The following is a 23,405-nucleotide window of genomic DNA, read 5'->3' as shown; positions in this document are numbered from 1 at the left end:
TTTGTGGTCGTGTGCGTGGGTCTACAGTGACATTTGGTTCGGTTTTACTACCAGTGAATGAAACACCCCTCCTGCATTTCCATGTGGATCTCATATCATGTTGGAAGCCTCAACAATTGCCACGCTTCCATATTTCCGTTTATAGCATGGTCCTGGCAGGAACCAGAGACAGTGACTTGTATCTGCCACATACTGAACACGTGAATATCCTTCTGTGAATCATCACGGTGAATATCCTTTTGAAACCAAGTCCACTTGGATTCTGTCTGCAGCAACCCCAGAGCTGTGTCTGTGCACACCCAAGTTCTGCATCACAGACATAAAACAAGACTGTGACCACAACCCACACTATCACAATGACATCCTGCTTTTGTCATGGAATTGTTTCTGAACTCTTCCTTTGTTTTTTGTTGTAAAATCAAACCCGTTACCTGAACGTCAAGGCGTTCTGCTCAGCATGGATAATGTATCTGAACTTTCTGATCTCCCGATCTTTTTGTTTGTCGTCCATGTGCGGAAAATCAGCATATTCGGACCCAACGGGAAAGGCGTTGTAACCACAGCCTACAAAATACATTGCTCCTGTTCCGTCACAGCTTCTCTGCAACAGCAAGCAAATCATCACATTTGGTGACATTTCGACCCAGTACTCAGTCAAATTATTGTGCAATATATGCTTTCCCATTTTGTTTAGTATGCAAATATTATCAGCTCATGCCAAGTTACAGCTGATAAAAGAAAACTCAGCTCCTGCTAGCTGCATGGAGCTTTTCCATTAAGCTCCATGGGAGCCACACAGGCAAACTGCAACGCCATGGACAACACACTGCACCAGGCGTTCCTTTTTTCAAGGAACAAGGAGTCTGAAGGATTTAGTCATTAAGACTGCAATGTGCAAAATTAAAGAAAGGTGAAGCCAGTCCCTGATGTGCCAAGGACTGTTTCACCTGCCTGTGAACTGATGCAGTGACCAGTGGGTGGACAAAGTAGCAAGGTAGCAATCAGTGATTGAAATAAGAACAAGAAACAAAACTGCAATAAGCACTTGATGACTGAAGTGGTAAAAAAAAACAAAAACAAACAAACAACAACAACAACAAAAAAAACACAACCAAAAAACAAAAGATGTTAGAAGAATGCGTTGCAGTTCCATGAAGAGTATGGCTTTCTGGACTGGTAACGTGTAATGAGAGACAAAAAGAAATAAAATTGATATATTTAGATGGGAAAAAGCACTTTAATGGTATTTGCAGGAAAATATTGCTTTGATTCAAAAGGGAACTTGCTGAAGTCAGTACAGCAGTTCAACTGCATCAAACATCCCCAGGCTATGATTGCTGTGAGACCTCTCCAACAGAGGAGAGCAGACAGCTGGGAAAAAGCTTCATAGCTGGAACACCTGGAGTATTTGACAACAACTAGGGAAGCAAGCACACCAAAAAGACAGGCAGAAACATTGTGGCAGGGTTTTCTTTCTGTGGTACTTTATCGCTCTCCTTCATCTTGACAGGATAGCAGTGAAAAGTCTTTAGCTTAGTTACCAAACAACGAGAAGGGCAAGCTTTCTATAGCACCCTACATGTATGTGTGTTTATACACAGGTGCATTTTTCAAAATAAAATAACAAGCTCAAGGCAGATACAAGCGTATGAATGATGAGTGCAAGAAGAGGCAGCTTGTGCAATACTTACTGATTTTTCTTCTGCCCAAATAATAGCTCCAACTCCTGTCTTATGATCCTCTAAAACACAACATTTTAGCAGTGAGTAACAAATAAGGTACTTCTACGTTACGTACACATTAATATATGATGTCCTAGAGTAAGGAATTACCTTCCTTGTTTTGTGGACAGGAGAAAAGAATGCGGAAAGAGTGAGAGCTGCAAAGTCATACGAGTCTACTGGCAATGCTGGGTGTGCTCTAAGTGCAAAGCCTTTCTAAGACTTTGCCAAGTGCATCTGTCCACAAATGCTGAGTAGCAACCAATATATGTGTATCAGTAAGGAAATGTGCCAAGAATCCATGCAGACAGGCACAATGATCCGAGATAGAAACCCAATAAAATCACTTCTCATATTTATTACTTAACTGCTGCCACTCCCTACATTTACGGTTCTGTAGTCTGAACTCCTATCAAAATTAGTTTTATTTTATACCCAATTGAGAGGCAAAATGTTAACACTCAGATTTTTGGGGGACGTTTCCTATCACTACCATGGGAAAACTGGAACAGAACTTTCCATTATGTGACTTGGAATATTTTTATGGATCTTGTAAACCTTCCCCAGTCACTATTAAGGAGTCTTGACCATTTAAAACAACGTATCAAGGTCAAAAAATATATATTTCAGGCTTCTCACGATGAATACTGTAGATTACACTGTTTCAATTAACAATTTTCCATCATCCTTGGTATCACTACCACACACAATCACTCAAAAAGGCCCTTCTCCTGCCAAATACAGGTTTTATGAGGGCTGACTTTATTTATATTCTACACATTTATTAGTTATTGATACATAGTAACCCAGCATAGAAAGTATCTTTTGATCTTGCTTTTGTTATATGCATCTGCATGGTAATGTAAAGCAGGAGGGTTGTTACTGATTTTAATTTCATAGAGAATTAGTGCTTCATTATGGGATTAATGTGGAATAAGTGTTCTAAAAACAAACATGAGTTCAGGATGAAAAGCAGAGATAAAACTGAAGTTTGCTGCACCAAGGTACTCAACACGTAGTCAAGCTTGGTCAGTCTATCTTGGTCTCTAACCAACTGTACAAAAACCTCACAGCTGGTTCCATGCAACCTCTGAATTACTTCTAAAAACCCCATCTCCTCTGCAACTTTTGGTAACTACAGTTGTGAGCAGTAACCAAAAAAAAAAAAAAACACAAACAAAAACCACCAAACAAAAAAAACCCTAGTAAGGTTCCAAAATGTGAAGACTTACCCTTGATAAAAATAACAAGATTTGAAAATAAAAGATTTGAAAAAGTCAAAAGGCATATTATTCAGCATCTAACCTGACGGGGAATTAGTTTTGCTTTAAGTATGCACTATTTATTTTTTACAAGGATTTAAAAAGATAACTATTCTGTCTGGATTAAAAAAAAAATCACTAAAGAGTATCATAAAAATTTAAGTCTTCATATTAAGAAATCTCTGGAAGAACTTTCCAGTTTACTGCCTTGCTACACAGACAGAATAAAGTACCCAACAAAATTAATCTGCATCACAAGGCAGTCCCAAACTATGCCTCACCCCAATAGCCTGTGTAACAAAACCCCAGAAGCTTTGCAGAGAACATCCATGTCAGATATATAGCCAATTTCACTAATAAAACTAAACTAGGAAATTTAACATAAGTATTTAATGCCCTACTCAAGGATGTATTATTCCACTGCTCTTTTCTGAAGAAGTGTACGCAATATGCTTAAACTTTGGGGACAGAAAGTCTTGTGAAACATCTGTAAAAAGAGCTTCTTAAAGAAGAATTTAGAGTTATTGTGCTGCATTTTCAGACAGGCGTTGGCAGGCTTTGCTAGTGGGTATGTGAGATCCCTGCATTGATTTTCTCTTGGAAAAGCTCAGTGCTTTCACACCTAGTACTATGTTCCCCTGTGGACTTTGTACGGCTGCTGCTGCTCCTGCCTCACGGGTGTAGGAACGAAGCACACGCCAATTCAGCAGCTTGCTCAAGGAAGTATTTGGAGGAAACAAGACTGAAATCAGGAACTCACTCTGCTCACGAGACCCGTTCCTCTGCCACTACTGCGAGAACTCACCTGTGCGGTACGCGAGCAGCCGGGCTTGTATCATGCAGTGCCTTGCAATTTCTTGAGGCAAACCCTGATGGTGAGTTTCATTTGCTGGCTGCGAGTCCGTGCTGTAAAACCCAAAGCAACCAAAGACAGGGACGCTGGCAGCCACTGTGGCCAAGACCAAGACGAGATCCTTCATGTTTTGCCTGAGGTTGCTGAAGTAGGGATTTTCACAGAGGTTCTCCAGCCCTATTGTCATCAGTATTTGCTTGTGCGTTTCCTCATTTGAAATCAGGAACAAGCTTTCATACTCCTTTATTTTCTCTTGCCTACATGCAGTGTAAAAGTCAGTATTAAAGTCAGGCTGAGATTTTGCTATTTTCTGAATAAAATCAAAGTTGGTGGAAGTTTCTTCAATGAACTGCACCATGTAGCATACTAAGGGCTGAAGCAGCACGCACACCCGAGCACGACTATTTGACTTGAGGCGTTCCACCGCTTTGGCATCTAGCTTTGCATCGTCAGTCGTCATGGGATTGGAAGCCTCGTTCTGCAAGCTGATTTCAGGATCTGCAGGCCAGTAGGAAATCCTGTTCACACCAGCTGCAAGAGAAGATAATGCAGCAAAAGGAACCATTTAAGTAGAGTGCAACGCTAACCTCATAATCAACACACTTCTGCCTAACCCTGTTTTTACTCCTTCAAGACCCCGAGTGGTGCTTAAGGTGTCTGGGCAGTAAGAATGCTAGCAGATGTCAGTGTCAAGAGCTTATCCAACTTGATAATCACGCCACAGACAAAAATTGGAATTTCCTACGTTTTTCATGGCAGCCTAAGTTTACATCTTGCCTATGAGAGATACGTTACCACCACACACAAAAAGTCAGCACTAATAGAAGCTGCTCCTGAGATGCAAACCCAAAACTTACAGATGGGCTGTACCGACAGATCCCATTTCAGGAAGAGAATTATCTGAGCTGTCTTCATCTCACTTGAAAAAAAGGAAGCCTTAAAGTACTTCCTGTGATTTCTGCTCAAAAATACAGTGTTGCCACTGACAAGCAACGAGAGGGCAAGGAAAAAATGGAGAAATCTCTAGTAATCAGACTTTGGGTCGTTCTTGGGAAGTACAACAGGTATGTGAGAATCTCCATGCTGCATCCCATAGGAGAGAGAACCATCACCAGTGTTAGTCGCACAAACAAACGGGGTCTCATTAGCAAACACTTAGTACCTTGACCTTCAGGGAATGCACATTCAGTACCGTTTGCAGATTGTGGCAAATTTCAGCGCAGGCTTACACAAGTTAGCAACCAGCACTCACATCTGTGACAATCCAAAGAGAAAACAGGCTTTCTGATACCACCAATCGCAAGGGTAACTCTTCCCCCTGCTATCATGCAGTCGTTGCTTACCGTTTACAATCATTTTTAAACAAGTCGAACACGGTTTTCTGGAAAAATAGAGATCACAGTTTTTAAGTCTTGATCCGTGTTTAATGAGTGCAATTTGGCCAGCGTGCAAGTCTGTACTGGAACAATGAAGACCAATAATCGTCATGTTTTTCACCACAACTAGCCCGCTCTTCTTTACCTACAGAAAAAAAAAAAAGCATTATTATTATTATTATTATCATCGTTATTATAATAATTATTTTTAGCATCAAGCCCACTGAGACATTACAGCTCTTCCTTGGGTAACTCTAATCAACCAGGAACAAAGCACACTCCTCCTCAGTATAAATTTGATATCAGCCATTAAATAAATCTGTTATATTTTCACTAAACAGTGGTGGTTCCTACATGTGTCTTTTAATATGAGTGCTGCGCCCCTGCCAAACTTCATGTCAAGACCTGTTGCAAATTTCTGAATTTTCTGGTCATTGTTTTGCTCACTACAAAACCCAGGAGATATACAGAAAATTCTGTCAACTATAACCGAAAGCCCCTCTGAATCATTCAGCATCTAAAAGGGCTGACGAATTTAAATTCGTTCTAAACCTTGATCATCCTGGGATCCAGTTGCTTCTCTAGTTTTATTTCAGTCTCCATTTATAGAAATAAATCACAGTTCTAGAGAAGTTTCCATGGAAAAAGTCTGCATGTCACAGACAAGAGCTCTTACATCTGGATTCCCATGTGCTGTGAGGAAACTGAACGCTGGCTAGTTTGATGAAGCTGGTGAAACAGATCTCATTATGCAGTCCAGCTGCTACCAGAACACTTGTCTGTAAATTATTCAATTTCTTTGCAGTTACAGAGATGAGGCTGTACCAAAGCCCTACATACAACCCATGTGCCATTCCTAACTGCATTACTAAATCTGAAACTGCACTTGAAGTCTGTATAGTGTTTGTCTCTCCCCCTTTCACAAAGACAGCACTCTAGTCTGGAACTTGCAATACTCAACTCTGAAAATTAGGTCTAATTGTCACTCAGATTATTTTCCTGTCTTCTTGTCCTGGTTGATACATGATCTTAGCACATCGATTACTGCTTCATGCAGAGCAGACCCTTTTAAAGAACATCATAACAACTCTGATTACAAATGGAAACCCCTGTTCCAGGACACTCTGAAAATACCCCTGTACTTTGACACGCAACTGGCAGCTAGATATGAGATCCATTCTCAAGGATGATGTCTTTTGTCACTAACGTAATGTAGTCACCTAAAAGTTCTTATCAGCAACTGTTTCAAATAGTTCTGTGCACCTCCACTACATAAGAAAACTCTTCTACAATCATCACCATGGTCATTTTAAAGATTCTCTCTACATCAGCAGCCACACTGATCTTAAAGAAATAAATTAGTATAAAGAGGAAACGCACAGTATACATGTATACCATGCCTCTATTGCAATGCTTTTCAAAGTTCTCCAGCAGCTTTTACTGATTGTTTCGCCTGTTGGGGATAGATCTTGCCTTTCAACTTATTTTTCAAGAACAAAACGTTATTTAACTGTTTTGCTATTTTTCTTCCACCACTGGCTTTTCTTCTAATTCTAAGAAATATTTGAAGAAAACTATCAGCTCTTTTTTTTCCTCCTTTCATCGATAATATACAGAACAATTTAGTTAACTCACTGCAGGAGCTATTAGCATCTGTTCAGAAAGACCAATTAACAGTAAGCCTTGACATTTTTACCTGCGACTTCTTCTGTTGTTCGGCTGAAGGAAACAGCTCCATCCAGAGACTGAACAAAGTAAAAAGATTGACCTTAGAAAGCCTTGGTATTTGACCTGTCATTAGAAGAAAAAAAATAACAGTTATTAAAGAGCATAAAGAAAATCGACATTGTTTTAATGACTAAGATACACAAGGGATGCTGTAGAGATGTCAGCAACCCTTCCAAGGTGGCACACCGGACTCCACGTTTCCTTCCTAAGTTAGGGTATGCCAGGAAGAATACAGCCAGAGCTAGAAGAGGCAAGATGTGACCAGGCAGCTGAGCAGTATCTCGCCTCTCTTTACCTTTAAGTTCTGAGATCCTAGTTCTTTCAGAAACGTCCAAGCTTCTAGAAAGGAAAAACAAAACTGGCACAAGTTCTGTGTTTTAAAAATCCAACCTAAACATTCAAGTTTCCGTTCTGTGTAATGATATGGAAGTGTTGTAAGCCAACATGCAGCAAGACTTTGTTTACATGAGGGCTCTCATCATCTTCAGGGGCTTAATATACACTTCTCACAACCATTAGCATGTTCTGACTGAGCTGGAAGGTAAACCAAAACCTTTCCACGGACACAAATAAAAGTTTTGAACAGTATTTTCCACCTCGGCTACTACAGAAGCTATTTTATCAACTGCTTCTGCTGTTACAACATCTGAATCCACACTGTCCTCTTCGGGAGGGTTGATGTCAACCCAGGATGCTCACACCTGGATGCAGAGATCAGATTTGTACGATGAGAACATAAAGAAACTTTCACTGTAATTCAGTGAGTTAATCCTACTTGCAAGCAAAGGGCAAAAACCAAAGATCAGATCCCACAGAACTGCGTGTGCCCACATGCTGACAGAAATCTGAGACTGATCTTGTGATTCAACTTCGGGCTCGGCACGCAGAGAGCAAAAACATCCGAGCACCATCATGGTCTTACACTGACACCCTCAGCCAGGGCGGACGAGGCATTGTGTAATTGTTCAGCTATACCAGCTAGGGAGAAAGCCGCTTCTCAATTTTTATGGTCTGCTTAAATTTGGGTTAGATTTTCACCAAAAAAGAAAAAAAAGGCTCTTACTCAGGCTGTCAGTTCCAACTGAATAACCAGAGAGGCAGCAGAGAATCCTTTCTAACTGACCACGTTGTGCTATTTGGGGTCGCACCTACTCAAAACGGGGACAGTGCCCTGTGAGGCCCAGCACTCAGCACCACCGAGCGTCCCACAAACAGAGGAGGAAGCACTGCAGGGCTCACTAACACGCCAGAAAGCTGCTGTGCCTCACGCTTGGCAAGAAGTTCATTAAGTCATGGAAAAAGCTCCAGTGCCTATGCCAGGGGTGCGTGCAGAGCTGTAATGAGCACGCATTCCTCCGCAGGTCTCATGAGTGCTGCTTGATAACGGTATCATTTTCATTTTTACCCTTTCCCACAAAGGCTGATGGTGTTTTTGCAGAAGAGGAAAAGGCAGATGCAAGAACAGAACGAAGGAAAAGCATTTATTGAAGTACTTTTAGCATGGAAGAGATATAATCAGATACTGTTTTGGTGGAGAGGGTTAGTTTAATGATATGGCTGTGAACCCAAACATTTAGGACGGCAGACAAACATATGCAACCCATGGCAGGCACACCACTTTCAGACGGTATTTCTGCAGCATTTTCTCACAGGATCTAATCCTGTCAGCAGCACCATCTGATGCCACGCTGCCTCCTTAGGCTGCCTGGCTCTGCTACCCCACAAACACTGCAAGGGGCGCTTGGCCAGCCCCATCAGGGGCACTTGCTAGCAAGGTGCACGTGAAGATTTCACCTCACTCGTACTACAAACGCTAAAGGTAGGTCTGCCAACTTGCATTTAAACAAGCAGGTTTTGTTTTCTTAAATGGGTATTTGGGTTCATTCTTGTTGCAAGCTACAGTAAGGAGCACAATTCGCGTCAACCCATGTCTACCATCATGCCTACTAAATTGGATTGCAATTCACCAGACAGAGTAGATTTTAAATAAAATACAATGGAAACAACTTCGAACTATTGTTTGGGGTTTTTTGGACCTAGTCTGAGTGTGACAAGTTGTACACAAGGGAAACAAACCGAGGAATGAGCTGGTTCACCTCCCTGTTGTGAAATAACACAAATGTATAACGAGAAGCAGGAAGATATCGGGATGGAAAAGCAAAGAACTGTGGTCAGCGTTATGATGGAAATATCTCCACATCTTTATTCATTTACATGGCTAAAGGTTCGCTGAAGTTCAACAGCGTGAAGAGAAGGTTGATTAAAGTGGCCTGGAAACTTTTGGGACTGCTGAAGGAGGTAGGAGGGACCTTTGGGGACTTTTGATGAAGGGGAGCAGGTATCACGGGGGACTTCTGAGGGAGGTAGCAGGGACCTTGGGGGACTTTTGAAGGAGGTAGCAGGGGACTTTTGAAGGTAGAAGAATTTAAAGCAACTACAGTGAGGCTCTTCACTGCTGAGCACAAAGCCAGGCGGGCAGGGCGTGCTCCTTGGAGGCACACCAAGCCCTCAGCCCCCCACCAAGCCCCTCTCACCCCCCAGGGGTGCGACTTTACCCCCACAGATTTGGGGTCCCGCTCCCTGCAGCCACACACAGCACCCCCAAGAGGGGAAGCAAACCGGGGAGGGCAGCACCAGGAACCCCACAGCTCCTACAGGGGAGGCAGAAAGGCCTCTCCCGCGGGATGTATCCGGGCTGCAGGGCTTGGTGCCGGCTGTAGGGCTCACCCCGCAGCCCCACAGCGCGGGCAGCCATTTTGCGAGCCCCCCCTCTCCGCCCGCAGCGCACACCCCCTGCACACACACACACACACCCCAGGCTGAGCCTCCACACCGGCCGTGCTGCCGTGCAGCCCCGCTCACCGGCCATGCTGTCGGTCTGTGTGCTCGCCGCCCTCACCCGCGGCCCCCCGGCCGCCCCCGCCGCCGCCTCCTCCGCTCCGTGCATCGGTGCCGGTGCCGCCCGCTCCGTGCCCCCCCGGCCGGCCGCCATGGCCCCTCCCTCAGGGCCGCCATGGCAACCGCGGCTGACGGGCGGGCACCGCGGCTAATGGCGAGCCGGGGGCGGGGGGAAGGCGGAGGGAGGGAGTGTGGTAGAAAGGGCGGTGATGGCACCCAGAGGGGTTTTAACGTCCGAAAGGGGCTTGGGATGCTCACGGGGAGCCTCCTGGGGATCTTCTTGCACTCTAATAAAGGTGTCGGTGGAAAATCGTGCCCCTTTTCCTCAGCAGTGCCACGTCCCCAAGCGCCACGTCCAGCCTTTCCCTGAACACCCCCAGGGACGGTGACTCCACCACCTCCCTGGGCAACCTGTCCCAGTGCCTGACTGCTCTTTCTGAGCAGAAATGTCTCCTCATTGCCAACCTGAGCCTCCCCTGGCACAACTTGAGGCCATTCCCTCTGGTCCTGTCACTGGCTACCTGTGAGCAGAGGCCGACCCCCAGCTCCCCACCCCTTCCTTTCAGGTAGCTGCAGAGAGCAATGAGGTCTGCCCTGAGCCTCCTCTTCCCCAGCCCAAACCCCCCCAGCTCCCTCAGCTGCTCCTCACAGGCCTTGTGCTCCAGGCCCCTCACCAGCTTCGTAGCCCTGCTCTGGACACGCTCCAGGGCCTCCATGTCCTTCTTGTAGTGAGGGGCCCAAAACTAAACCCAGCACTCCAAGTGCAGCCTCACCAGAGCTGAGTATAGGGGAATGATTTGGGGTTGTTACTTGGACTAACCAAGGCCCCAGAGAGAGAAGGGTGCAAAGAGAAACCCAAGAGGGTTGCAACATTGATTTGAGAGAATATATCCTTCTTGGATATCAGGTACTGGTGGTATTGGGCTCCTGGAGGATGAGCTGCTTTTACAGGAGCTGCCTGCCTTTGTTCATGGGCTAACACATTAGTGGAAATTAAATTAGAATCAACCCAGACTTCATATTTAGCATCTTTTCTATTATAGGGAAAATGACTTGTAATTAGCTGGATAATCCTTATTGATTCCAAAAGGGGCAACAGTAGGTAGTAGCTTTGACATTTTGTAACTTAATACAAGGGAGTTACTTCATTCCAAAAATATACAGTTATAAAAAAACAGTCATTGGTTTGTGAAGGAAACGTGAGTGCATCCCTGAAAGTGGTTGAGATATCAGTTAAAAGTACATAAAGTCTTATGGTCCCAGAAGGGATGTGGACGGAGTCTGGAGGGAAGAAAATGCAGAGAATCATTTATACATTGCAGTCATTAAAAATTAAATAATAAAACCATTTTCCAGGAAACAACGCTCAAAGAGAGGTTGTTCAGAAGGACTTTCTGTGCGGGCTTTCAGTATCCACAAAAGATGCCCACCCAGACTTTTTGTCTCATTTCTTTGAGTTAAATTTTTTTTTGACAATGATGTGGAGAGGTGAAGAGCAGATAAGGTAGTGGAAAGCAAATCTAATGCATGGCTGAGGTGATTTTAATTCCCCTTTATTAGTTTACTACTTGGGTTTTCCATTCTTTTTCTCTGGCAAAGCACATGGGATTCAAGGGTGGAGAGTTGTTTGTTTGTTTGTTTTAATCCCTGGGAACTCTGTTTAATTTTTTTTTCCCCCCTCTGGAAAATCTGAAAATGCAGCTAATTTTGACCTTTCCAGGAAAGTTAAATATGGAAGCATTTCATGGAGGTCCTTCCCCACACTGAAGATGCTGGGCCTCAGCGGAGAAACAGTATCACCCTGTCTCAGAAGTTCTTGCCTCAAATTTTGGACTCTACCAGGAAAACTACAGCTAAAATATGGTTGCGGAAGTCTTCTCCCCCTCAAAGTTATGTTTGTGGGTCCTTGAGCAAGGGCCATGTTTAGTTCCTTTGTACTTAGCTCAAATGTGGCTTAGTTGTATGTGGTACTTCACCCTCTTAAGTGTTTGTGTGCTGCTATGGAAGCAGGAGAGGGGAAGCAAGAAGCCAAAGCCTGCCATAATGCTTCATGCCTCCTCAAAAATAACAATCCTGGCTGCCTAATCCAGCGGCCAAAAGTAGAGTTTCAGAGTTCAGTGGTGTTTGTTTAGCTTTGCAGGAGGCTGCCGCTCGCTGCGTGCTCGGGCGGGTCAGCCAGGCTGGAAGGAGCTCCCGGGAGCTCCCCGGCCGTGTGTGCTGCATGGCCTGGCCCCGAGTCGCAGCGAGGCGCCAGCAGTCGCCCTTCTCCAGATGCAGTGCGTGAGAGGCACCACGCAGCCTGCTCTGCGGGCATCTGGCCATGCTCTCCCATCACTGACTCAAAGAAAATGCCACTACTTTGTGTTTAGATCTGGTGGGTGACAGAAAGCCTGCTCCTAAAGCTTTGTCTCTCAAAACTTCCTTCGGAAGCTGTCACCTCTGATTGTCGTGTCACTTGGGTTCTTGGACCTCTGACACATTTCTGCCTGTGAATGAATCACGCCATGTCTTCGGTGCTACAAAAGCATGAGATTGTCTTGTTTCATGAGCTTAAGGATTTTATTCTTCTGTCCTTCTGTGTAATAGCCACGCAATGTAACAATGTTTTCTGTGTTTCCTTGGCATTTCCTGAGCTCTTTTCCTGGCCTTTTCTGTTGCTTCTTGTATCGCCACCAAAATATTTTGACTCCCTCATTGTGAAAGTTTCCAGGGGCCTCATTGCCACCCACTTACATACATTTTGGGGTTGATTTGGAGAGAAAAGTTATTCCTGCCTCCCAGTCACCTGCTTTGCAGCATCTCTGCATCTCTGCATTACAGGTTTTAGATCCTTAAGCGTGGTTCCTTGCACTGCTATTAACTCTCTTAACGCAGGTGACATTGCACCGACCCCAGAGTCTTAGCTGTGGTGTAATTATCTACAGGGAAGATGATCATCTGTTTCAGGATTAGTAAGAAGGGAGTCCCTCGGAAGAGCATCCTGTGTTCAATTTGTACCATTTGGGGTCTGTTTTTCTCCAGTAGCTCCCTCAGGACCCTTGATTTGCCTTCTGGATTTAAAAACAAAAAGCAATCAAACCACCACCACCACCGAGCCCTCCTCTTGGAAAGTTTTATCAAAGTGAGCTGTTGAACATCACAGTAACACAGACAGGCCCTTCAGTTCCTATAGGAGATGCCTGCTGTTTGTTTGCATCGTGCAAATAGAACAAGCTTCTCTTTCATCCCCGCAAGCCGTGGGGAAGGAGTTTCTGCTGGTGATACAGTTTTTGACAGCTCATTAGGAGAAAGCTTTTGCGCTGCTGTCGGGCAAAACCAGACGCACCCTGCAGCCTCATCAGTCTGCTGGGGATGAAGAAATATCTGTTAATCTAATCATTAAAATTACATCAAGTAAGCAAACGACCAGGAATTAATGCCATTAATTAAAACAAGAGGAAGCTAATGCCATCTAGCAAGATGGCAGTCTCTTCATGCCAAAGCTTTGCTTTAAGACGGAATTGCACGCATCTCTTAGGGGATAGGGTCTTGCTTATGGGCAGCTCAGCCATGGCTTGGCGCCCCGATGGGATGAGGAACCTGGGAGCTCTGGCTCTCCAGATGTATGGAGCTGAGTTCCAGGCTTATGTGAGCTAATCCCACATGCCCATGCACTGGCTGTCTGCAGTAGCCGCAGATTTGGTTGCCCAGAACGTATTTATTCAGGAGCTGAGGAATGAACGCTTGTTTCACCAAGCCATACTAACCTTCTGCATCTTGTTTAAGCACGCATTTAAGCATCTGAAGGCCTAAGGTTCCTTCAAATTTTTGCGTGTGCATACAGATGTGTGCACACGTGCAGTGAAAAGAGCACAAGAATCCACTGGGGCATCGCTACGGTGCCTTGAAGCTGTGATGCCGATGAACACAAACCCACCTTTAAATTGCAATCACTCAGTGACATCCTATTAAAACGTCAGGATGGGATTTCACCTTACAAAAGGCTCAGGAAAGGGTATGAATACGTCTCCCACAGTGGCATGGCAAGAGAAACGGCTGGGACAATGGCAAACATTGGCCAGGTGTTTTATTTTAAAGCAGTATTTGTCTAACTCCGGTACAGATAACGGCCTGGCTACTGCACAAACAGAACCTGTAGAAATAGCTTGGAAAAGACAAGTGCCTGCTACTTTCATAGAGCAGATGCTGGAGTGTGGGCACGGGAGAGGGAAGTATCTGAAGCGTGTGGTGGCTTGAATTTTTCCCCAATACATAGCATCATTTTTCCTTCTTATGTGATTCCTTTGGCCGTTTGGCCCCGTGCTTCAGTGACAAGGGGGAAAATTCAGTTTTGTTCTCCTCTTTAGAAATGAATGCAGCATTCCCAGAGCTCCAGCTCAGGTGAAATGCGTTTGACATTTCCAGCTGGAGACAGCCGGCTCCTCGCACGCACATGCACTTCGTGGGGCAGGAAGCGTCTGAAAAGAAGGAAATGAAAAGAAAACGGAGTCTGGCTGTCACGAGCTCCTGAGAAGAGCTCTTGTTTCTCACCAACAGCTGCAAAAGGGACTCAGACCAACTCAGTGAAGAGAAAATACGTAGAGGGAACAGAGCATTCGGGGAAGAAAGGGCTTGGGAGGGTCCTCAGCGTCCTTGATTTTATGGCAGAGGCAGAAGCTAGGGCGTTTTCTGATGCTTTCAGGGACATCCTGGGTTTGCCTGCAGCCTCTGCAGAGCTTCGGAGCACGGAAACGTCGCAGAGCAGGCAGGTGCTGCTTGTGGAGCTTCCCCAAACCCACTTAGCAGCAACGTAAGCATTTGCAGTCATGTGGTGCTTTCACACTGATGGGCAGCACGGCACCGCCTCGCCGCTCTCTCACTCCCGCTTCTCAACAGAATGGGGAGAAAATATGATGGAAAAAGCTTGTGGCTGGAGATAAGGGCAGGGAGATCGCTCACCAATTACTGTCACGGGCAAAACAGAAACTCAGCATAGGGAGATTAATGTAATTTATTGCCTATCGCTAACAGACCAGAGCAGTGAGAGACTAAAACCACCTCCTGGCACCCTCAGCCCCCTGCTCCTGTGTGGGCTCCTCTCCATGGGCTGCAGCGTGGAGATCTGCTCCATGTGGGACCCATGGGCTGCAGGGGGACAGCCTGCTCCACCAGGGGCCTCTCCACAGGCTGCAGGGGAACTGCTGCTGCCTGCCTGCAGCACCTCCTGCCCTCCTGCTGCACTGCCCGTGTTTTTTTTTCCTCCCTTTCTTCAGTCTGCTCTCCCAGAGGCCCACCCAGTGTTGCTCCCTGGCTCAGCTCTGGCCAGCAGCAGGTCCCTTTGGAGCCGTCTGGAGCTGGCTCTGATCTGACAGGGGGCAGCTGCTGGGCTCTGCTCACAGAGGCCACCCCTGCAGCCCCTGCTACCAAACCTTTGCCAAGTAAGCCCAGCACAAGTTATCTGGCACTACAGCAAAGAGAGACCTGGGCAGGCTGGAGAAGTGGCCCCACATGAACCCAGTGAGGCTCAACAAGGCCAAGTGCAGGTGCTGCACCTGGGTTGGGGCAATCCCAGCCACGAGCACGGACTGAGAGAAGAACTCACAGGGAGCAGCCCTGAGGAGAGGGATTTGGGGTTGTGGTGGCCAAAAAGCCAGGCAGCAGCCAGCAGTGTGGGCAGCAGGGCAGGGAGGGGATTGTGCCCCTCTGCTCTGCCCTCGTGAGGCCCCACCTGGAGTGCTGCGTCCAGGGAGGGTGTGGGGCTGGGAGAGCGGGGCCAGAGGAGGGCCATGAGGGTGGGCAGGGGCTGGAGCTCCTCTCCTGGGAAGGCTGAGGGGGCTGGGGGTGTGCGGCCTGGGGAACAGAAGGCCCTGGGAGACCTCACAGAAGCCTTTCAATACTCAAAGGAGGCTTATAAAAAGATGGAGAGCGACTTTTTGCTCAGTCAGATAATGACAGGACAAGGAGGAATGGTTTTAAACTAAAAGAAGGGAGATTTTAGATGTTAGGAGGAAGTTCTTCCCTCAGAGGGTGGTGAGGCCCTGGCACAGGCTGCCCAGAGAGGCTGTGGCTGCCCCATCCCTGGAGGTGCTCAAGGCCAGGCTGGATGGGGCTTTGGGTAACCTGGGCTGGTGGGAGGTGTAAAGTAATCTCAGGTAGATTATTAAAATAATCTCAGGTACAGGTTGGTAAAATGGTCTTTACAGAAACTTTCTGGATGGGTTGCATTCACCCAGAAGAAAAGGACACATCTGGAAACAAGCTGTAGCCTGAAAGAGCCTTGTGAGGTCTGGAGCTGTGCAGCTGCTTAGGAGATGCTGGAGGTGGTAAGAAGGATGCAAACCTCTGGGAGATGCAAGGCACTTAAGCTGATGGTCAGAAGACATTGATTTCTGAACCGATTTAATCATAATTAATTTAAAGAAGCTTATGGGTTACACTCCTCTCCTCAGGCATCCCTGTAAATGAAACACCTTGGTCAAAACCTACCAACGTATGTCATCAGGTGCTGTTGTTCATCTTTCAGTTTTGTCACTCAGGCTTTGCATTTGAAGTCCTTTGCTTCAAATTCCCCTGGGGATTGAACACAGCTTTCACCTGCCTCCATATCTGCCTAAATCCCTAGATTTCTGTGTTTTAATCCATCTTTGTGCTGGGGCTGCGGGGCTGTTTCTCACCGATGGCTGCAGGAGGTGACACACAGCTGGTTGTCTGCCGGGGAGCTCCTAGAGTGACATCTGTTTTCTTTCCATCCTCTTCTTTTCACAGAAAGGAAAAGCAAGGGGGGTTAAGGAGTCAAGATGTGCAGCTCTGGGCTGAACCTGGCAGGGAGGCCACTCAGAAATCACGCACAACATCTGGGAGCGGGCCTGGGAGATCCCCAAATGCTTTGGGATCTGCTGGTACCAAGTGCCCATGAGGCTTAACTGCATCTCTGCCTGCCAGCTGCTCAAAGGCAAACTTCACCCAGCCACCGTGCTCTCCGCTGCTTCTCTCCTGAGCTGCAGGAAATCCTCCCCCAAGCCTGAGCACAGCGGCACAGGTGCCCAGCGGCACGCCGTAGCAGCAAATCAGATTGCAAATTGCTCCCTAAAACATTGGGAGTGATCTGCAGATAACTTGTTTTAACACAAAACCAGCTTCTTTTGGTGAATTTGCTGTCCCTAAAGCAAACCCAAGGTGCTGCAGCAGGGGCTTGCCCCCATCAGGCTGAACTGATCTAAAGCCGGGGTGATGCTCGATCAGTTTAGCTGATTCAGAGCAGTTTGGGTCACACCCGCACCTCTTTATAGCCAGCTCTTTTTCCACTTACTCTGCATAATCTCTTTTTTTTTTTTTTTTTGAATTGCAGACATGTCCTTAGGCTTTTTGTTTCCTGTGGGAGCAAGGCAGCAACAGCACCAAATCCGATTTGAAGGGGACGGCTGGAGGGACAAAACACACATCCCTGCACCTCTCCGCTTCGCTGGGCCAGCTGCAAATTGCCTTTGGAGACAGCAGCATTTTGGGAATATCAGAGCAACTTTGGAGGGTTTTTTGGGGATCAATTGCTCTGAGCACACCAAACGTCTGTTTAAAACAGTGATAGTGCTTAGGCTCTGGTGCCCCTCTAGCTAGTTCTCTCTTTTTTTGGTTGTTTTGATACATTAAAGAGAAGAAAGGAAAAAAAAAAAAAATAACCAGGCAGCTCCTGGCCCTGCTGAGCTTCTCCAGGTAGGTCTGTACTGCTCCCCAGGCCCTTCACAGCACCGTGCTTTTTTCCTGGAAGGATCCGGGGAACCCAGTGCTGCCTGCTCTGGTTCTGGCTTTTTGGAGTGGTGCCATTTGGAAACCGATGTCGAAAGGTTGTGATTCCTTGCAGAAGATGTGCTTGGAACAAATCTTCACACGACTTCCAAAGAGGCGTGAGAAAGGAAATTCGGGACTGTTTATCTTTTGGTCATAAAACAGAAATAAATGCAGAATTTCCTCGTGGACCAGAAGAGCTTGAGTTAAACCCGAGTGCCTCGTAACTTTGCTTTGCTGAGTGGGAAATAAATGAGCGATAAACCTTGAAGTGTCAACCTCCTAGAAGTGAAAGGGGACTCCCTTGTGGGGATCCCCAAGGAGAGGTGTATTTTATTTTAGAGTCAAGAAAAGGTGACATAACACCTTTATGAGCGGGGCTGAGAGTTTGCTTTAGGCTGCAGCAATTCTGGGCTGGCCGTTGACAGGAGAAGTTGTGTTTTGGTCTGCTGTGAGAAAAGCTTTTCGTGTGTTTAAAAATTAAGAATTGCAGTCCAGGTAGTTAGTCTTGGCTTAAGGTCTTTGTAAGTACAACTGTGCTCTGCAACAAGTCCCCAGGGGTGCCTGTGGGCTGTGTAGGATCACTCATTCCCCCCCCACGCACACATCTCTGCTCCTTGAAGGTTCCTGAGAAGCGGAGTACCTTGACGTGCTTTCTCTTCTCATCCATCTTCATGCTTTGTTTTCACATTCCCCCTTCTTCTCTCTTTTAAAAGCCGTTCATCATCATCGTCTGCGTGGGAAGATGGTTCTGCACCTCTGTCCCACCTTCCTTTTTTATTTTATAACCTGTAGGGGAAACTATCGCCGAAATATTTCAGGACAGCACAGCTGCACCTGAGCACGGAGTTGAAATAACGCAGCGCTTCTGGTTTACTCAGAGCATCTCTTCATACTCGAGCCAGTGCTGACCGTCACAGACGGCACTGCCAGGCCTGGTAATTCTGGGGAAACTCACCAAACTGCATTGATTTCTGCAGAATTTGTCCTGATGGGGACAGAGCATTAATTAAAAGGCATTATAAGCTCACAAACGCGGCCTGCTGCGTGTGTTCTTCCACTAATCTTACCAGGGTATTTATAACGAGGACACAAATGATTTCCCCAGCAAACCAGACCATCTCCACGGAGCCTGCCGCAGGAAGCAGGAGGCTTCTGCTGCGCCTCTGAGACTGAGCAGGACCTTCAGCAGCTCGGGCTGAAGCTCCACGGGGCAGCAGGGGCAGCTGTGGGGTCCCAGATGAAGGTGGGGAGGTGCCAGCGCACCCCAAAACAAGGGGGCAGAGGGACCAGCCCCACTTCCATCGGGTTCATCTTCCCTCTCTCTGCTCACCCCTCGTGCTGGCCATCTTGCACAATGGCTTGTGGTGAAACTGGTGTCAGGGGAACGTTTCCATCCTTGTTAGACAGAAAAATAAAAAGGAAAAGGCCCTGCCAGCAGGCCGCGGGCACGCAGAGAGGCTGCGTGGCCACGTATCGGTGTGACAAAGGTTTGTTTTTCTTTTTTTTTTTTTCCTTTTTTGTTTTCCCTCGGTCTGCACGCACAAAATGCCAGCTGTTGGTTTATTTTAACGTAATGTTTTAATGAGGAGCACCGCCCGGCAAGAGCAAACCAACCCAACCCAACCCCTGCAGGCTGACAGAAGGGGAATGCCGCGTGTGTGCGCAGCGAGCTGGGCACGTCTCTGCCTTCCGATGTTTTATTCAGTGACTCAGAGCTGTGAACTGCTAACGAAACAGTTTGGCCATATTTTTAAGACTGGAGACGGCTTGGATCCAGCTCCGCTGTTTTGAGATCCCCGAGCTGGATTTTGAGTTCCCTCAGCGTTTCGGTGAACTCCAGCATACACTGAACACGTCGCTTGTTTGCGCCACAGCCACGTTAATTAACACAGCTTAACGAGTTAGCAGAGGCGAGTGTGGCCGTACCACCAGCGATGCTCACGTGAGCGCAGTCCGACTTCACCGATTTTTATTCCAGACTTATCTCATGATAGCCTGGAAGACAACTGGTCACGGGTCAAACCCCGGAGCAAACAGCACCGTAACTCCTTTAGAACCCCTCCTAGCGAGTACTGGCCCTTACGGTGTGCAGTTCAACTTCATATTTCAGCCCTCTGGGGTATTTTCAACCCTTTGGGGCAAAGCAAGCGAGCTGTTTTACGACCTGCAGCACAGCCTGGGTGCAGTCCAGCAGGTGGTGCGCAGCTCCTTTTGTGTCCCTCTCCTTACGAAAAAAAACACTTTAAAATAGCCAAGGCTCTCCGGGAGTTGCTCCTTGCCTTGCAGTCCTCCATGTCAGGATGTTTAGGGCATAACACAAATCGTAGAGAACACACGGGTTGAACAACACGGAGCAAACACAAAGCTCAGTTTTAGGGGCAACACACTCCAGCGTCCCCTCCCGTGCTCCCTTCCACGCGCCGCACGTCGCTCTCGCCATCTCACGGTCCGCGCTTGCTCCGTTAGCAAGAAACGCACGCAATTTCAAAACACAAAGCGCTATAAAACACCGCAAGCCCTGCCAGCCGTCCACCCTTCCTGGCCCCGCTGTGAAAAGGAAGCGCCTTTCTTTCGCAGGGAACGTCTCCAAAAGCCTGGCGTCCGGGGTGCAGCCCCAGGGGCCGGCCCTTCACTTGTTTCTCGTGCTCGTGCTGGATTCGGTGTAGCCTCCGGCCTCCTTGGTGATGGTGAAGGCCCTTTCTGCCGAGCGGTGCGGCAGCAGCAGCTTGTAGACCGCCGCCCGGTACTTCTTGGAAATGAGGTTGTAGAGGATGGGGTTGATGGAGGCGCTCAGGTAGAAGAGCTGCAGGGCGAAGATGTTGAAGTACTGGGAGAAGAGCATCATCCTGGTGTCCTGGGTGTTTATGAAAATGATCCTGCCAATGTGGAAAGGCAACCAGCAAATTATAAAGGCCAGAATCACCACAGCTACAAGACAAAACAACACGTGCAAGAGTTAAGGAGCGAGTTAACTTATCAAGCTCTACGTCACGCGGCTGCTTTTGGAGGTTTTTCAAGCGGGTACGAATGAAATAGAGAAATAAATAGCCCCGAGCTGAGAACGGGAACAGCATCGGGTCCAGCAGCGAGCCTTTGGATTAAAAGGCAACTGGCAAGATCTTCAGCTGAACTCCGACAGCTGAGTTTGCCGAGAGGAATGTAAACAGCTGTAAGAGCCCTGTAACATCTGGGTAGCACGGCCAGGACAGCAAAGATTCCCCTCGGCACCGACTGCACTGCCATGTGTGTGGTAGGAAAGGGAAAATGAAAGCCTGAGCAAGGAGAGGTGTCTTTGAGGAAGCACCGAGCAGGCTGCCCTGTACAGAGGCTGCTCCTTTTGCACCTGTGTTGGTGTAAAATGCTGCAGGGTCAGAGCTGTTACGGGGGAAGCTCAGACATCCCAGCTCCCACTGTGTGAAGACCCTACTGTGTTAATCTGGCTGCTGCTTTTTCCCCCTAAAACTCCTACGTGTAGCCCTGGACAGTTACAGCTGCAGATACTGCCCAGGTGTGTCTCTAGCTTGAGGCACTCCAGGTATTCCCGTGGTCTTGCGAAGCTTCCTAACACAACACCTTTAAAAGGTGCTTCATCACCTACAAATCTTGCCATGGCCACGTCGCTGGAGCAGGTGGGGAAGAACCAAGTAAGCCTAAGGTTTATAGGGTCACCTGTGAGGTAACGTGTTTCTCAGCACTGATTCCTACAAACTAAACTAGTGTGTCCACATTTTTATTTATTTTTGCTTATAAAGGCACATAAATAAAACAAATAAGCATTTGTGGAGGATCCTTCATCTTTCTCAGAGCTTAGAAAAAGCAATTATAGGCAAAGCGAGTTTATGCCTGGAATAATACATCAATGGTACCTGCTCCTTTGAGATAAGCAAAAATCTTCATATCAGTATGTATATATAGGATATATAGACATATAGAAATAAATGCCTTTCTTTTGCTGAAAATGGGAATGGCATCAAGTCCAATGATGAGTCTTTGGATGTGTGTGTTTCTGTACTTTCTGCTGCTCTATTTCTGCCCAGCATCCTTGGTATGAGAAAGCTCCCAAGTAGATCACAAAACCCTTCCCACCGGTGAGTGAGCAAGCAGGGCATTTTATTTCAAGCTCGTTAATCAACAATTAGGTTAATTTTGTGTGTGTGTGTGAGATCAGTTGCTATCTACAAGCTTTGCAGTCCCTGACCGGATTGGGACCCCCAGCTTCCCAGCACCTAACACTCATTCAACGAACACGAGCAAGAAAATGAATGAAGAGCTGAGTGCTGTGCATCACCAGGAAGAGCTTCATAGCAGTGCCACCTGTTTGGAAACAGCCATGAAGGGTTTAATGCTGGTCTGCAACCTGCCTGAAAATCCCACTGATTAGAAAACCCCATTGATTTTTTTTTTTCAGAGGCAGAAATTTGCCAATGGGACTGCTGGGATGCTGGGTTTTCTGAAGTGGCAGACCACCAAGAGCCTCGTATGCAGTATACCCCTCGTATACCCCCCAAAAGGTAATATCTTTTAAAAAAAGGGGTATTTCTGTGGAGCCAGCGTAGCTGCTTGCTGTGTGGTGTTGGAAAGTGGCACCCCTGGAGTGCATGGCCAGCTACCTGGGCTGTTCTCCTGCATTCCCTCTGCCCTGCATGGGGTCCTGTGGATGTTTTAGCCCTGTCCCTAAAACATCCTGTCCCTAAAAGATGAGCACGGCCCCAAATTCTTCCCCCTGCCTCCCCACCTGCTGCGGTGCCCAGATGCTGCTGGTGAGGCGCATGGGGGCCCTCTGAAGCTGAGCAGCCCCCAAATGGGCAATTTATGGCAAAAAATCAGGGAAAGGGCTGCCAGAGACAGCTCCTGCATGCCATAGAGGGTCTGCGGGACTCACCCAGGATCTTGACGGTCTGGCGGTGTCCCCGCTCCCTGAGGGCTGCGCTGGGGCCCCGCAGGCGCCCCTTGCTGCGCCACAGCTCCCGGCCGATGAAGCCGTAGAGGACGTTGAGGCAGAGGACGGGCAGGACGAAGTAGGAGGTGGTGACCCAGAACATGGTGGCCAGCAGGCCGGACTCGAGGGCCTGCGGGGTGGGCTTGCACTCGCGGCCGAAGTCGGTGTGGTTGTCGGGCTGCTCGACGCCCACCAGGAAGAAGAAGGGCCCGGCCGAGAGCAGGGCGAAGGCCCAGAGGGCGCCGATGACGGCTTTGACGCGGCGCTTGGTCACCACCACCTTGGCCTTGAGGGGGAAGCAGACGGCGAGGTAGCGCTCCACCGTCAGGGCGGTGATGTGCAGGATGGTGCAGTAGGTGCAGCCCTCGCTCAGGTAGTGCGAGAGGCGGCACAGCAGCTGCCCGAAGATCCAGGGCCGCGAGCGCCACAGGCGGTACAGGTCCAAGGGCAGCCCCAGCAGGATGAGCAGGTCGGACACGGCCATGCTGCTGAGGTACAGGTTGGTGGTGGTCTTCATGGCGCGCTGCCCGCACACCACCAGCACCGTCAGCACGTTGCCCACCACGCCGAGGGCGAAGAGCCCAGCGCACACGGCCGTCACCGGGATCAGTGCCCTCACCGGCAGCGCTGAGCACAGCCGCTCGTCGCACGGCTGCCCTGGCCACTGCGCCTCGCCATGGCTGCCATTCCCCTCGCCACCCCACGCGGGGGCTGCCGCCATCTCAGCCCCTCTCCTCCTCCCCCTCCTCCTTCTCCTTCTTCTCCTCCTTCTCCTTCTCCTTCTCCTCCGCCGCCTCTCGGAGCCGGGCCCGCCCCGGCCCCCGCCCCGCAGGGAGGCGGCTGAGGGCGGGCGGCAGCCGCCGC

The 23,405-nt window shown here is 48.0% G+C and overlaps 2 protein-coding genes and 1 long non-coding RNA gene across 4 annotated transcripts in view; 1 reads left to right on the top strand and 2 right to left on the bottom strand.

The window, feature by feature from the left end:
• The window catches only part of CDADC1 (cytidine and dCMP deaminase domain containing 1), a 15,513-nt gene extending 5,553 nt beyond the window's left edge, over nucleotides 1-9,960 (bottom strand). The window contains exons 1-6 of one of the 2 annotated variants that reach the window (XM_027471515.3): nucleotides 9,803-9,960; nucleotides 6,909-7,003; nucleotides 5,180-5,357; nucleotides 3,789-4,367; nucleotides 1,692-1,741; nucleotides 432-601 (exon numbers count right to left, since the gene is read on the bottom strand). In XM_027471515.3, the coding sequence (XP_027327316.2) occupies nucleotides 432-601; nucleotides 1,692-1,741; nucleotides 3,789-4,367; nucleotides 5,180-5,357; nucleotides 6,909-7,003; nucleotides 9,803-9,932 (1,202 nt within the window). In that variant the 5' untranslated portion in view covers nucleotides 9,933-9,960. Of the gene's footprint in view, nucleotides 1-431; nucleotides 602-1,691; nucleotides 1,742-3,788; nucleotides 4,368-5,179; nucleotides 5,358-6,908; nucleotides 7,004-9,753 lie in introns of both variants that reach the window. The other variant, XM_038173527.2, reaches the window with a different exon arrangement.
• On the top strand, nucleotides 8,560-17,490 carry LOC140001319 (uncharacterized). Its single transcript, XR_011806433.1, has 2 exons — nucleotides 8,560-9,238; nucleotides 17,166-17,490. It is a non-coding gene; the product is annotated as an uncharacterized lncRNA (long non-coding RNA).
• MLNR (motilin receptor) lies at nucleotides 17,464-23,405 on the bottom strand. Its single transcript, XM_027471538.3, has 2 exons — nucleotides 22,485-23,405; nucleotides 17,464-20,530 (listed from the first exon to the last, which is right to left on the bottom strand). The coding sequence occupies exons 1-2, from the start codon at nucleotides 23,260-23,262 to the stop codon at nucleotides 20,232-20,234; spliced, it is 1,077 nt and encodes a 358-aa protein (XP_027327339.1). The 5' UTR covers nucleotides 23,263-23,405; the 3' UTR covers nucleotides 17,464-20,231.

This window comes from Anas platyrhynchos, chromosome 1, assembly GCF_047663525.1.
Source record: "Anas platyrhynchos isolate ZD024472 breed Pekin duck chromosome 1, IASCAAS_PekinDuck_T2T, whole genome shotgun sequence".
NCBI classification, from domain to species: Eukaryota; Metazoa; Chordata; class Aves; order Anseriformes; family Anatidae; genus Anas; species Anas platyrhynchos.
This window is presented reverse-complemented; position numbering and strand designations above follow the sequence as displayed.

What these genes read in the sequence shown, in the direction of transcription:
- MLNR (XM_027471538.3), bottom strand. Translation starts at nt 23,262, where the DNA reads ATGGCGGCAGCCCCCGCGTGGGGTGGCGAGGGGAATGGCAGCCATGGC. An exon ending in CCAGACCGTCAAGATCCTGG is followed by an intron (nt 20,531 to 22,484) that starts GTGAGTCCCGCA and finishes TTTGTCTTGTAG; the next exon opens with CTGTGGTGATTCTGGCCTTT.